We start from the raw sequence: 14,424 nt of genomic DNA on the forward strand, positions 1-14,424 counted from the left end.
GATAGAAATCCTCTAATTGCTCAGTAAAACACGAATTAAATCATGAATATATAAAGTATACACGCTGTTGAAATTCTGCATTTCTGAGTTGAAAAATGTTGATAAAATATATTGCAAACTTGTGAAAAAATTCGTGAATAATTCTTTTGTGAATTACGAGTAATGTTCAAGCTCTATACTATCGGATATTTCATACCAAGTTTGAAATACAGGCGGCAACGAAGCTCGCTTCAAAGAGACAATAAAACATCTATTTTAGAAAACGCCAAAGGCGAAACAATTATTGACGTGACTAAAGGTTCAATCACTAAAACCGAACTTGGAAAGCTTGGAAAATATACCCTTAAGGGATGCAAGTATGGTCATTTACCTTGAGTGCCCCCCCCCCCTTAATCACGCAAACCGTTTGGGGGCTATTTAATAGATTTTCATCCCTTCAGAATGTCATCTTATTTCTATCATTTTAGTGCTAAAAAGTATGAAAAATACGGAAATCGTTTATGGTATATGATATCACTAGATTTTGCTTTGAACAAGAATGTATACAAGTATATCGATTGGAAGTTTTGACTTGAGAGACGAATACATTAAAACTTCAATAACAGCAGATAGAAGAAATGAAATATGATCAGTTTTCCATTTTGTAAGGAACAGATGAATCAATACTAATCAAATAAAGGTATGATAATTTCTTTGGACAGTAACTTGTCTTATTCTTATCGATTTCGTGTACCTCTCTTACCCAGTTTCCTGAGAGAATATAGCCCTGATAAATTCGCCAGGGGGAGTTTTTCGGGAGATGGGGTTAATGTGTGTAAGCAGTTTTAGGTCTGTCTGAGTCTTTGGTTATGCTTGAGACTCTTAATTCAATTTCAAGATTGACTTTTATCTTCACTGTCTTCTTTCTTTAACGCTTGCGCCTATTTCGTCGTGTTTTGATTCCTCGCGCAACTCTTGCTACCATTTTAAATAAAATATCGTGTGAGCGTTGCTGATCAGATGTAAGTTCTCCCAACTTTTTTTTATTTTAAATAGATTGATAAATTATCGCGTGAAGTCACGTGGGAAAACAATAAAATGTTATGATTTCACCATTTCATAGAGATTAAGTTGATATATAACATGATATATAGATTTCGCATTATCAAACAGAACACTTCTCGTTCAGTTTGCAAGAGACAGTAGGGAAGCAACAAAGATGGCGGTTGCTACTAAAGGTTACAATACAGAACTTACAGCCATCAAGGCAAACAAGGCTTACACCATGGAAGAGGAATATGAAGCACAACAAGAATTATATACAAAATATGCAGAAGATTACGACCGTGTCCGATATGACGATGAATATCAAGGGCCTGAACAAGTCTGTGCATTAGCTAACCAGCTGTTAGGTGGGAGAAAAGATGCAAAGATTCTAGACTATGGTTGTGGAACAGGCTATCTTGTAGACATCCTACTTGATAAGTACGGTTTTGAAAATGTTGATGGTTCGGAGCCTTGTGAAGGACTTCTGAATGTTGGACGAAGAAATGGGAAAATGAAGAATACGTATGTGTTAGGATCGAATGACGATCATTCAGTGATGGGATCTAAAGTATACGACATCATTCTGGCTGTTGGTGTATTTTTCAATACTCCCTCTCATCCAGTCGTTTCTGATATCCCAAAATTATGCGAATTGGTGAAAAGTGGTGGATGGATTGTGCTTAGTACTTGTGATGGCTACCTTAAACCTAGGATGATTGAAGAATTCGAGCAGTTAGTTGTTAATGGGCACACAAAGAACTTTACTAAAGAAACTTTTGATGATTATCGAAAAGTAAAACCCGAAGAACGAGAAAAAGGAATCACAACTATTAAAGGAGCTCTTATGAAAATGCAAGTGCCTTAAGGATGTATACAGTATTTTAAATTGTAGGCAATGTTTTAATTTTTATGAATAGTTTTTTTTCCCGGTAACGGTTGGAAAAACGGTGCACTGCAATGTTCCGAAACCGAATCGGCGTTTGTAGTAAAAGTATTTGAAAATTATATCCAAACATCAAAAATTGATACAACACGAAACACATTAACAACAGAATTACCAGGGAATGTTGTGAATATTGATTCATAGTCATCGTCTTTTAAGAGTGTTCTTATAAAAAAGCGTGTTTTCAAAAAGTTGTGAAGAAATTCTTGAAATAATTTTCCTTGATTGCTTTTTAACTTTTAGTCTATGTATCTAATTGGAAAGCATGCATTTAAACACAATAGTAGAATAGGAGAAGCTTATATAGGCGTAATTGCCTTTAATCTAATCTGAGCGCGGGGATTATGATTAATTATACTATAGATAATTGGTCTGCTTCAGAATAGACAAAGGGGGACAAACAGCTGTCCGAGAGATTCTAGCTTTTTATAACAATTAAAGTAAAGGCTTTGGGACACGACAAGATGAAAAGAGTCTTTTACCGATACCGGGATGGTTTTAAAATACCGATTGCCGATCAAATCTTTCTCCTAATACCGATTTACCGATATAAAAAAAGGCCAAGATCGATGTACCGATATCCTGGACGCTCTCCCCCCCCCCACTTTTTGGTAGGCCATGTCATACGTTTTTAAGAGTTACTATTTTAAGCTGGTTTGAGACCAAATCTAACCACAAAATAATTTTTTCCCCAATTAGATATCGTTTTAAGGCGTTTTGAGGGTGTAAAAAGTGAAAAAAATTTCTTCGTCGCCCAACCATGGTGGGCGACATTTTTTTCCAAAATGTTGGCTCCCTGACTCAAAATGGCTCGCCGGGGCTAATGTTTAGAATCTGTAAGTATAAAGATCACTGCAAATCGAAAGATAATTTTGTACAAATTTCGCTTTTTCTACTATTCTAAGGTTGCCTATGTTCTTAAGAAATTTCAGCTGAAATGTTTTGATAATAAAAAGTGTCCATTTCATCAATTCGATTGTCTTGTCGCTCAAGCTTATTCCTGCACGGTGTGAGTCTTAAATGCTTTCTGTTGCAATGAGCGGTGAGCTACTCATGGAACGATATCAAAGATATTGGAGAGACCTCGAGCTCCTGCCTGTCTTTTGTTCGTTATTGCATGCATCAGAGTCGTTTTCATTTTTAAGCTGTTCCCATGGTAACTATTTAATAACATTGCTTAACTTTTAATAACATTGCTTATTAAGTATTAATGTCATTTGCTAAAGTTAAAGCTACAAGATTATATCTGTGGGATCAGATAAGATTAGAGGATAACATCTTTGAAATATGATCCATGAGCGAAACTTTAGATTTTTTTGGTTTCGAGTGCTTTGTTCTGAACGCGCAAAATTCAAAAGGTGCTCTTGTTATTGCACAGTTTCAAAATAACATTGAACCTGATAACAGCTGGTCATAATTTTCTTACGGGCACGGTAAACTTATGAAGGCCCTTGAAAATTAACCATCCTGATGAAAATAGTCCTCCCGCGCAAAATTCTATAACAAGAATCTTGTTATGTGCCGGAAAGTCAAAAACTAAATTTTCCTGAAACGGTGCCCTATTTTTAAACACAATCATTGTCATTCCCAGTCCTTTTAGATGATCCTTACGATTTTGAGATAGCATATTCGTCATATTGTTATGTTTTAACTCATCCCTTTAGAGCTTCAGCGTGGTGTGCAGAAAACAATCACAATCTGATCTCAGGTTACATTGAGAATGTGTTTGATGGATTCTTATCTTTCAGAATAAAGACATTTGTTTATAAAAACAATATTGCATACGTCATAATGTTGTAAGAAATTGAAAGTTCGGAACAATGTTGTCCATGGGAAACCCCAGTTGAAGGCAGGTCAACAGAGAACTAGTTGTAATATGATGATGTTTTTTCCCGGGGAGGGGGGTACTTAAGCAAAAATGGATGATGGGTATGTGCGGACGATAAGGGTCGGTTTTTCACCTTTCAAGTCTCTCTAAAGGTCGGAAAAATCAGAAAGTTTTAAATTAGTCTCTCTAAGGGGTGAAAAATTCAAGATTTTTAGGAATTTTTTTTTTATTTCCAGAGACAGAATTGTAATAAAGTCTCTCTAAGGGTATGACTTTTTTCAAAAATCGAAAAAAAATTTCAAAAAGTCTCTCTAAGGGTCACCTTTTCAGCAAAAATCAGTCTCTCTAAGGGTCGGTTTTCGGAGATCCTGTCCGCACATACCCCTCATTCGCCAACCCTAGTACCCCCGGGTGTTTTTTGCATTGAGACACTTAAAAAGTATATGAATACTTTATATTTTTAACAATTTCTCATCACCCATTTAGGCTTCGCTAAAGCGTATGGACCGTTGCAAAGATATTCTCGAGGTAAATTTTTAAAACATTCATGCTGTGTTAGAAAGTTGTACACCGTTGGAAAGATATTTCCAAGGAGAATAATCTAAAGGATAAAAGATTTTTGAAAATTTAAAAATAAAGAAGAGAAATGAAGATGAAAAGATGAAGTTTTTTAATAGTCCGGGAGCCAAATCCTATATCTCCTTAAATAAGCACTTTTGCTTAACCCAAGATTCTACAGGATAAACTATACATTTTTGGAATCCTCAAATATCCTAGTTTTGGAAATGGTCGGTCCCCAAAGCTAACTCCTGGTCAATTTTTCATACTGGGCCCGAGTTTAGGGGGTACTTTTTACCCTTTGTAAGGATTTGTTAAGGAAAATGCCATTCCGGGGATGATATAATTTGCTGTATCTAGTCAATCAGTTGACCAATTGCTTTGAAACTTTGCAAAAAGTTTCAAGGTAGGCTGATGATTATTTTCGGCAAAAAATTTTGTGAAAAATTATTAATTTCGCCTAGCGAAAGTATTACGATAGCCTTTCGCGGCGGCGGCGGCGGTGTAATAAAAAATTAGAAAACGAAAGTACTCGATACGGTGGACAAACTCACTAAATTTAATTTACAAATTACACGCTCGTATAACCACGGACGATTTTCGCGGGTTTTCTTTGGATTACGTCATATATCTTTGTGTCTTTAGATTCACAGTTTGGATCTTTTCTTTATTTTCTTGTAAGCATATACTTTATAAGAATCAAATCGACAACTCTTGATAGACTGTGATATATCTTTCGGTAATTAGTTCTTACAAAGTAAACAAGGCATGGCACACAATATGAGCATATTTATTTTTCTTGTAAGCATATACTTTATAAGAATCAAATCAATAACTCTTGATAGACTGTGATATACCTTTCGGTAATTAGTTCTTGCAAAGTAAACAAGAGATGGCACCCAATATGAACATATTTACATTATCGGGGAAAACTTCGTCGGGAAAAAATATTCGTCACTTGCTGGTAGTTGGTAAACGCATTAAGGCCGGGGTAAATTTTCGTCGGGGAAAATATTGACTTTTTCCAACCCTTGCGTTTCGACATGATAAACTAAATACAAACCATTGGCAGTGGTTGCCAGGTCTCCAATTTCTTCGCTGGATGCTTCACAGCAAATGAAAGTCAACAATTCCATTTCCTCTCCACTGTATGATCGCAACAAGAGCGCTAAACATGATTGAATGGTGCCCGAAAATGAAGATTCTCTTTCTTGTCGATGGCATCTCAGTTTCATTGCAACTGAAACCTAAAAGGTAGGCGTTTAAAGGTTTTGATTTTAAATAAGAGTGATATCATTTTCTTACTCATCAATTTTAATTCACAAGCTTTTTCATATTGGATTGACACGGATGTGGAGCAAGATTGGCCAGAAAGGGGAACAAAGAAACATTTTTTTGCTTATATCAGCATAATATAACAATAGGGAGACACTGTCATGATATGAAATATGTGTCTATATGAAACAGGAACACTTATGTAAAAATAAAACCTTTAAGAACAGATTCAGAATGTGATGATATCATGTTTCCGCTTCAGGGCTCGAAATATTAAGTAATCGGTGTTGTATTAAGGAAAGAAACAGACTACCTAGGCATTATTCAGACTGATACGTTGTATGTAATGTACTAATAATTCTTCCATTTTCGTCAAAAGAAAAAGACAATTGGCAGACCAAACCACACAGTAGATACTTAAATGTGAACTGACAACCACTTTAGATGTCCAGGTTTACCAGTACAAGACCGTGACAAGAATTGGGCGATCCCGGATGATGCTGTTATATGGAATTGACAAAGGTACAATATTTGATAGTTGATAAAGAAATAACATACCAATATTTGTTCATGATCACACTGTACAATTACATTATCGTTCGAGGTCAAAACAGTTATCAATGTATTTACAAATCTCTCAATGGTCACATCAAAGTTCGGCGAAGACTTGATTTGACCAACAGCTTGGGAGATGTTGGAATCAAGCTTGCTAGCACACGATCTCTTGTATTGTTCGATTCTTAAAATGTCACGTTTGATAAAAGAGCCAGTGTTATATGGATCTAGCTTGACTGCATTGGTTTTTTCCTGGTCATCGAGTAAACAATCGAGTCCAATAAGTAAATAGATTAGAGATTCTCCCTGGTCATGATTAGCTGTTAGCTCCAATATCGATGTTAGATTGTTAAAGAAGAGTTGAACATTTTTGGAACAGTAGTTCAAAGTGCAACTTGCAATGAAATTTGGGCAATACTCGGTGAACGTGTATTTGATTAAGGCTTGCCGAAGCTGATGATGGTTCTGAGGAGCTTTGTTGAATTTCTCACATAAATGGTTTACCAATTTGTACTTTTTCGATTCTGGCAGCAAAAATAATACCTGCGAAATGAAAAGGAAAAATAAGCATACAAATAATCATCTTGTGGAAACAACAAAAATTATAAAAATACCTAAAACAATTGTCTTACTCTCAAGCTACAAGCATTTATATCACTTTGAAGTTTACCATTTCAAGTACGGTTTGAAAATTTGCGCACTTGAAGATTAAAACCTGAACAAAGCGTTGATACAATGGAGTCTTCATAACTCGAACACGCACGGGAAACGCAAATTTGTTTAGAGTAAAGTAAATTTCGATTAATGGAGTATGGTTTATAAGGCACTGTTAACCAAGGGGACCATGAAACTTACTTGAGTTAAGGAGACATTCGAGTAATAGAGGTTCGAGTTAAAGACACCCCACTGTATAAAAAAAGAAACACCCTTATTCGGGGAAGGGATAATTGAAATAAAAGAAACAGTCACCTGTACAAAGTCATCTTCAATATTCAATATTTCAACAATCTGGCAGACATCGTGTGTCTCCAAGTTACCATGACAACCGAAACCAAATGTTTGACTGTGTTTATTTGATGAAGAAAATGACCAGCTTTTCAGTAACCAAATGATGAAAGACTTTTGTTGATTGGTATCTTTACTTATGGAAAACGTGTTCTTTATTTCGATGCATACTTCTTTCAGGTTTTCTTCATTCGATTTTGATAGCAAGTGTAAACACAGAGCTTTGATTTCATTTGATAAATTCATATTTTTTTTGAATAAATTGTCTGAAAAATAAAAACTATATCAGCAAGGATGTCGAAACAAGGATTGCATAGCTAATTTAAGCGGGAATTTGATGCCAAAAATTTTTTAGTCTTTCGTGAACCTTTAAATGCCCAATTTTAATTTGTCTTATTAGTTCTCATAACAATTAGCTGTGGTTCCGTACTCAAATTTCAAAATCTTGGGTTATGGTATTTTCTTATAAAACAAAAAACGAAAAAATATACAATAAAATCAAAAAAGTAAAAATTTCTATTTAAAAAATAATACTTATTCAAAATTCCTTGACTATCTTTAAAATAATTGTGTCATTTTTTGACCTGTCCGAAATTTCTACTTATACCAACTGTCCGATCGAAGAGTGTAGGTTGTAGAAAATGTCCACTTTTGTCGACCAAGAAATGAAAACGATGACTCTTCAACTTCAACGGGATGTTACCAGCTTGCGCTGAAAATGAAAAAATGTGCAGTAAGTCTCGCTAATTCAAACTCGAACGAGGAGTCTATTTTGTTCGAATTATAGAAAGATTCGGATTATTGAAAGTATTTCACGAGGGTTTCTCCTTGACGGGGAATGAAGAAAAGTTCGAATTATAGAAAGAGTTTGAATTAAAGAAAGATTCGAATAATAGAAGTTTGAATGAACAAAAGTCCACTGTAATTCAATTTAGTGTTGTCGTTGGATTCATACATCTCTACGAAACTGCAGTTAGTAAAGAACAATTCGTTAAGAAACAAAGAAATAATAAAATATAAAAGTAAAATCCTCATAATCATGCGAGGCTTTATGACGTATACTTAATACTTTAATCTCAAAAACATATTCAATTATCTTGGGAATTGAATATCTATTGATCAAACAGTTAATTTTAATCTTACTTCAATCATTCTAAACCCACTTTAGATAATGTATTTTGAGGACTTTACTTTATGAAAAATGTCCGCTTTTTGAGACACACTGTAAATGTCAGTACAGCACAATGATCTTGTGACTTTTTGATTTTGTTTCGGAGGTAATAAGCATACACGATCGGTAAATGGAGCTGAATACTGCCACAAACTCAATATCTATATAGCTGAGAAGTAACAAAAAACGAGAAGAAATGTACACAGGAAACAGTAAATCTAACTTGTGCGCTGTTGAATGGCTGAGACTTCAGTAATGGGCGTGATCGTTTTGAAGGGTGTTCCTACGGGCGTAATTGTATTGATTAAAACATTCGAGCTGTTCTTCATCAATGTGATGGATGTTACTGATCTAGAAAAGGAGAATATATTGCAAATAAACTTATTCATTCGAAGTACGAAACCCATATAATAGTCATTTTTTGAGTTCAGTAGGTCTTTCGTAAGAAAATTCCCTTGAGGTTGAAACTTCACGAATCTTATGAGGATTTGGTAATTTGGGGCAATAACGAGAATAAGATAAGAATTCGCTGATTACACGTGAGAGTTGATACGGGATGCGAGAGAGTTGTCAGGACAAAATAGTCTCAGATGATGGCCACCTAAAACCACAGGCGGGGGTGCAAAAAAACATCATTTGAATATAGAATCATTTCAATAATCAAACAAACCTAAGTGACAAGACACAAATGGTCACCAACATAGCAGTGGATGTACCAATCACAAACAATGAGAATCCAGCACGATACTAAGAAACAGAACAATTGAAATGACCTCTATAATGGAATCAATGGAATCAAGTCTAATGTTGTGACGAGCGACTTTCAGTCTCGTCTAATAACAAAATCTGACGACAAATTCATTCCTCGACCAAGTAAAGTTATTGTATCATTAACTTACGTCGAATTTGTGCTTTCCAATAGGGAATACTTTTATTGTATAATATCTTTATTGTATAAATTCATTCAGCTATGGCTGTATAACTTTTTGTGCCTTTTTACGTCAAAAAGTAGTCAGACTGGTCAAATAATAACAATGGAATGAAGAAACCTTCCAATCAGCTAATGGTAGACGTGTGCTTCCTTCTTTCCTTTTCTCCGACCTACAAAAAAAAGTTCAAAATCTAAATTCCTATACAATATAGGCATATAGGTATCATTCATAAGCTAATCGATGAACAGTTAACCGCAAAGGAGAGTCCAGGGCGGCATTGCAAAAGCGGAGAAAAAGATCGCCGCGGACAAAAAGAAAACAGGAGACGAAAACTAGTTTGATATGTTTTGACGTCAATTTTTGGCGATTTCGACACATTTAATTAAAATGTTTGTAACTTTTCGAAAAATTGTTTTCTGAGAATGAAATTTTGAGAAGTGCTCAGAGTTATGCTAAAGATTGCCTGTACCAAATTTCAAGTCAATAGACCCACAAAAACAAGCTACGTCAAAAAATGAATTTTATGGACACTTTTTTTGGACTACCCAGTATAACGTCAATACAACGTTTATAACGTCAATACAACGTTAATGTAATATCCATAGCAACCATAAAAACGAGTCCACCCCACTTGTTAATTTTTCGATTTTTTACCAACCTCCCTGGACCTTATTAGGACCTCTTCCGTTTAGTAATTTTTGAAAATATTTTCAGATTTCACCCCCTCCCCTGTTTATTAGGGACCTGAGAGTATATCGTTTCAAATGACAAGAGCTTCAAATTCAAAGATGTGAAAATTAAAGAAAAGGATTCTTACTCATCAATGCGTATCCAACTAAAGAAGGCAGGCATGCTTTGAAACATGACTAAACTCATGTAACCAGTCACGAAAAAAATAAGGTTTTCTTACTCATCAATGCGTATCCAACTAAAGAAGGCAGGCATGCTTTGAAACATGACTAAACTCATGTAACCAGTCACGAAAAAAACGAGGCTTTCTTACTCATCAATGCGTATCCAACTAAAGAAGGCAGGCATGCTTTGAAACATGACTAAACTCATTTAACCAGTCACGAAAAAAATAAAGTTTTCTTACTCATCAATGCGTATCCAACTAAAGAAGGCAGGCATGCTTTGAAACATGACTAAACTCATGTAACCAGTCACGAAAAAAACGAGGCTTTCTTACTCATCAATGCGTATCCAACTAAAGAAGGCAGGCATACTTTAAAACATTACTGTACTCATGTAACCAGTCACGAAAAAAATAAGGTTTTCTTACTCATCAATGGGTATCCAGCTAAAGAAGGCAGGCATGCTTTGAAACATGACTAAACTCATGTAACCAGTCACGAAAAAAACGAGGCTTACTTACTCATCAATGGGTATCCAACTAAAGAAGGCAGGCATATTTTGAAACATGACTAAACTCATGTAACCAGTCACGAAAAAAATAAGGTTTTCTTACTCATCAATGGGTATCCAGCTAAAGAAGGCAGGCATGCTTTGAAACATGACTAAACTCATGTAACCAGTCACGAAAAAAACGAGGCTTACTTACTCATCAATGGGTATCCAACTAAAGAAGGCAGGCATATTTTGAAACATGACTAAACTCATGTAACCAGTCACGAAAAAAATAAGGTTTTCTTACTCATCAATGGGTATCCAGCTAAAGAAGGCAGGCATGCTTTGAAACATGACTAAACTCATGTAACCAGTCACGAAAAAAACGAGGCTTACTTACTCATCAATGGGTATTCCAACTAAAGAAGGCAGGCATATTTTGAAACATGACTAAACTCATGTAACCAGTCACGAAAAAAATAAGGTTTTCTTACTCATCAATGGGTATCCAGCTAAAGAAGGCAGGCATGCTTTGAAACATGACTAAACTCGTGTAACCAGTCACGAAAAAAACGAGGCTTACTTACTCATCAATGGGTATCCAACTAAAGAAGGCAGGCATATTTTGAAACATGACTAAACTCATGTAACCAGTCACGAAAAAAATAAGGTTTTCTTACTCATCAATGGGTATCCAGCTAAAGAAGGCAGGCATGCTTTGAAACATGACTAAACTCATGTAACCAGTCACGAAAAAAATAAGGTTTTCTTACTCATCAATGGGTATCCAACTAAAGAAGGCAGGCATACTTTAAAACATGACTGAACTCATGTAACCAGTCACGAAAAAAAGAGGTTTTCTTACTCATCAATGGGTATCCAACTAAAGAAGGCAGGCATACTTTAAAACATGACTGTACTCATGTAACCAGTCACGAAAAAAACGAGGTTTTCTTACTCATCAATGGGTATCCAACTAAAGAAGGCAGGCATGCTTTGAAACATGACTAAACTCATGTAACCAGTCACGAAAAAAATGAGGTTTTCTTACTCATCAATGGGTATCCAACTAAAGAAGGCAGGCATGCTTTGAAACATGACTAAACTCATGTAACCAGTCACAAACCATTGTCCAACACCAACCAATGTTAATAGTTTATTGAAGGCTGTTGATTTCTTATGCTCGTAAATCACTACATCACGTGGTGAGTTGATGTACGTTCGATGGCGAAAGGCCTGGAAATGAAAACAGAAGAGTATATAGATTTCAACGTAATTCATATCATTCTCAAGGAGTTAGGGAGGGCTAGATGGAATGCTATGGTTGAAAAATGTGCCGTGGTTATAGGTAGGAAATCCTATCTAGGTCACGTGACATTGTATTTTTAATACAACAAAATTTCAGCGCTTGACCAATCAGAAGCGCACCGGATTTTCAAAAACAATAGTAACAAAAATTTTTTGCGATTTTCACTTTTTTGCTTGGAGAAGCGTTTGAAGCACTCTATCTAGCCCTTTGGACTTCTGTGAAATCTGTGGTTACCATAGAGCGCCAACACGAGAATAACGCAACGAACTCAATTTTAGTGGCGAGCGGCAAATCTTACTCCACTATTCAGTGGTTTATTGGTACTAAATTTAGGCCCTTTGCTTTATTCCTATGTTGTCTTTCTATAATCGTACCTATCAAAATTTACACAAAAACTATATGAAGGGGGTGGAGTGCGAGCAGACAAATGACGTCAGAAATGTCTGCCAAAGTCATTATGCGGTTAGTAAAGAATGTCGAAACCACTGATCTTAAGTACAGTCAACTCTCTCTAATTCGAACCTCTATTATTCGAATCTTTCTATAATTCGAACCAAAATATTGGCCCCCTCAGCTGGAAAGTGAACTACTCTTTGTAATTCGAACCTTTCTCTAATCCGAATAATATTCTTCGTCCCTTGAAGATCGAATTAGAGAGAGTCAACTGTGATCGAAGAATGATACCTTTGTTACCCTTGGTAGCCATTTGGATCCAGCGAATTGAGATGACTTACTTATTCCAGTAAGAGAAAGGTGACGTAATGTGTAAAGCCACATTTACATGGTATTTAGAAAGAATGTTTATTTTTGTTCTATATTTCTGAAAAATAAAAACAATAATGCATTGAACGTACCTAAAAAAATTTTATTTGATTCTTTCAAGATGGAATATTTTAATTTAGTGTATTTTCAGATTTTAAAGGTTTCATTTTCAAATATGCTGAATAAACAAAAAATTGTTTTCCTTTTCTTCTTTCTGACCAATAATGCTCCACGTCCATGGTAATTCAATGTGAAAAAGCTTGTAAATTAAAATTGATGAGTAAGCAAACGATATCACTCTTATTTAAAAACAAAACCTTTAATTTACATTGGTACCTAGCCATAATATCATCAAATTCCTTTCAAATGGAATCGCTTTTTATCGCAAAAGTAGAGTCAAGCAACTGGAGGCTTGGCCTTTGCACAATATACTGAAAATTATTGAAGAAATTTTCGATTAAAATCACATAAGACACACCCTTCTCACAGACCCGGTAGGATTTTTTCAGCCAGTGGGGATAGAAATAATGGACTGAAACTCGACGGGGCTTGGGATTTCAAATCTTTTGTTTTCAAGTCAGAAAATTCAGTGGGAAAGGGGAAAATAGTAGATACTTTGCAGTGAGGATTGGTTTATTGGATTATTTTCAGTGTGGGGATATTTTCCACCGGGTACGATATTTTGGCCAATTTTTCAGTGGATCTGTGATAAGGGGTGTAATAAAGAGTGTGTGTGTGCAGATGAAAAGGCACGGGATGAAATATTTCAAACTGGTATCCCAATCTTTTAGAATATTATAACAGTCTAATTGATAAGCCTATGAAATCAAAGCGCGATGTTTTGGTAGGCTTTAGGGCTATTCTGATAACAAAGAAGAATTCGATATAAAGAACGGGAGATTTAAAAAATAATCAAGTTTTGCATGTTACATTCAACTTTCTACAAAATTTGATGATTCAGCAAAAACAGTTTGGAAAATCACCACAGCATAGAGTTTGATCCAATGAAAAAGAATTCATTTCTTTCGATAATTGGTTAGGTACATTGAAATCGACAGTTGAATTAAACTCAAATGCTTTACTCGCTGCCAGATGCCACACTCTTTCGAAATTCGGGTCCGATGCCAACAACGGTGAGTCTTCGCTGGGTCCAGTTACAAGGTCGAAGATAAGAGGTTTGCGTAATTTCTGGACCGTATCTCCATAACATTGATATGGCCTTGAAAGATCCTTGTGAATAATGAAATGTATTTTCCAGACTTTTCCGATTTCTTTTTCTTCTAAAGTGACCGCATGAATGTTACTTCCACAATAGTGAAAGAATTCTCGATTCACGTGATTTTTCCGTCCAAAAAGTAGCTTGGAAATATCTTTTCCATCCAACTTATTATCGGGAAACTCAACGGCTCTATCATAGGAAACTCGCACGAGCGATAAAATAGTTGGAAAGATATCCAATAAACTAACAGGTTGGTTCACCACCAAACCTCGTTTGAATTTCCCAGGCCACTGGAACATTAAAGGTACTCTTATACCACCTTCAAAACTGGTAGCTTTCCCACCCCGATAGATTCCAGGCCAACCTCCTTGACGCTCACCACTAATCAAATTATACATAATTGTCGCAGGCCCATGATCAGACGCGAATATAACCAGTGTCTTTTCAGTAAGATTTAGACTGTGGATTTCACTCAAAATCTGACCAACACTCCA

At 35.6% G+C, this 14,424-nt stretch overlaps 4 protein-coding genes across 6 annotated transcripts; 1 reads left to right on the top strand and 3 right to left on the bottom strand.

Annotated features, from left to right (window-relative positions):
- The first annotated feature begins 1,132 nt into the window (after positions 1 to 1,132).
- On the top strand, positions 1,133 to 2,064 carry LOC136815466 (uncharacterized). The gene has a single exon (XM_067071917.1). It carries the CDS (start codon positions 1,199 to 1,201, stop codon positions 1,889 to 1,891), a length of 693 nt encoding a protein of 230 aa, XP_066928018.1. The 5' UTR covers positions 1,133 to 1,198; the 3' UTR covers positions 1,892 to 2,064.
- Positions 2,065 to 4,342: 2,278 nt separating this feature from the next.
- On the bottom strand, positions 4,343 to 7,441 carry LOC136815406 (uncharacterized). Its single transcript, XM_067071847.1, has 4 exons — positions 7,155 to 7,441; positions 6,189 to 6,728; positions 5,419 to 5,602; positions 4,343 to 4,398 (listed from the first exon to the last, which is right to left on the bottom strand). Exons 1-4 carry the CDS (start codon positions 7,434 to 7,436, stop codon positions 4,343 to 4,345), a joined length of 1,062 nt encoding a protein of 353 aa, XP_066927948.1. The 5' UTR covers positions 7,437 to 7,441.
- Positions 7,442 to 7,688: 247 nt separating this feature from the next.
- LOC136815468 (transmembrane protein 223-like) lies at positions 7,689 to 10,721 on the bottom strand. 3 transcript variants are annotated; one of them, XM_067071918.1, is made up of 5 exons: positions 10,669 to 10,721; positions 9,411 to 9,462; positions 9,032 to 9,108; positions 8,585 to 8,712; positions 7,689 to 7,902 (listed from the first exon to the last, which is right to left on the bottom strand). In XM_067071918.1, exons 1-5 carry the CDS (start codon positions 10,713 to 10,715, stop codon positions 7,763 to 7,765), a joined length of 444 nt encoding a protein of 147 aa, XP_066928019.1. In that variant the 5' UTR covers positions 10,716 to 10,721; the 3' UTR covers positions 7,689 to 7,762. The 3 variants fall into 3 exon arrangements, with proteins under 3 accessions (XP_066928019.1, XP_066928021.1, XP_066928020.1); XM_067071920.1 differs by lacking the exon at positions 10,669 to 10,721 and adding an exon at positions 10,576 to 10,660; XM_067071919.1 differs by lacking the exon at positions 10,669 to 10,721 and adding an exon at positions 10,111 to 10,299.
- A 2,947-nt stretch (positions 10,722 to 13,668) lies between these two features.
- On the bottom strand, positions 13,669 to 14,328 carry LOC136815407 (arylsulfatase L-like). The gene has a single exon (XM_067071848.1). The coding sequence runs from the start codon at positions 14,326 to 14,328 to the stop codon at positions 13,669 to 13,671; it is 660 nt and encodes a 219-aa protein (XP_066927949.1).
- Positions 14,329 to 14,424: the final 96 nt, after the last annotated feature.

This window comes from Clytia hemisphaerica, unplaced genomic scaffold, assembly GCF_902728285.1.
Source record: "Clytia hemisphaerica strain Z4C2 unplaced genomic scaffold, Clytia hemisphaerica genome assembly, whole genome shotgun sequence".
Taxonomy (NCBI): Eukaryota; Metazoa; Cnidaria; class Hydrozoa; order Leptothecata; family Clytiidae; genus Clytia; species Clytia hemisphaerica.

What these genes read in the sequence shown, in the direction of transcription:
- LOC136815468 (XM_067071920.1), bottom strand. Translation starts at nt 10,634, where the DNA reads ATGAGTTTAGTCATGTTTCAAAGCATGCCTGCCTTCTTTAGCTGGATA. An exon ending in ATTTGTGTCTTGTCACTTAG is followed by an intron (nt 8,713 to 9,031) that starts GTTTGTTTGATT and finishes CTCCTTTTCTAG; the next exon opens with ATCAGTAACATCCATCACAT. An exon ending in AGCCATTCAACAGCGCACAA is followed by an intron (nt 7,903 to 8,584) that starts GTTAGATTTACT and finishes TTTCATTTTCAG; the next exon opens with CGCAAGCTGGTAACATCCCG.
- LOC136815406 (XM_067071847.1), bottom strand. Translation starts at nt 7,436, where the DNA reads ATGAATTTATCAAATGAAATCAAAGCTCTGTGTTTACACTTGCTATCA. An exon ending in TTGAAGATGACTTTGTACAG is followed by an intron (nt 6,729 to 7,154) that starts GTGACTGTTTCT and finishes TTCATTTCGCAG; the next exon opens with GTATTATTTTTGCTGCCAGA. An exon ending in GTGATCATGAACAAATATTG is followed by an intron (nt 5,603 to 6,188) that starts GTATGTTATTTC and finishes CCTACCTTTTAG; the next exon opens with GTTTCAGTTGCAATGAAACT.
- LOC136815466 (XM_067071917.1), top strand. Translation starts at nt 1,199, where the DNA reads ATGGCGGTTGCTACTAAAGGTTACAATACAGAACTTACAGCCATCAAG.
- LOC136815407 (XM_067071848.1), bottom strand. Translation starts at nt 14,328, where the DNA reads ATGTATAATTTGATTAGTGGTGAGCGTCAAGGAGGTTGGCCTGGAATC.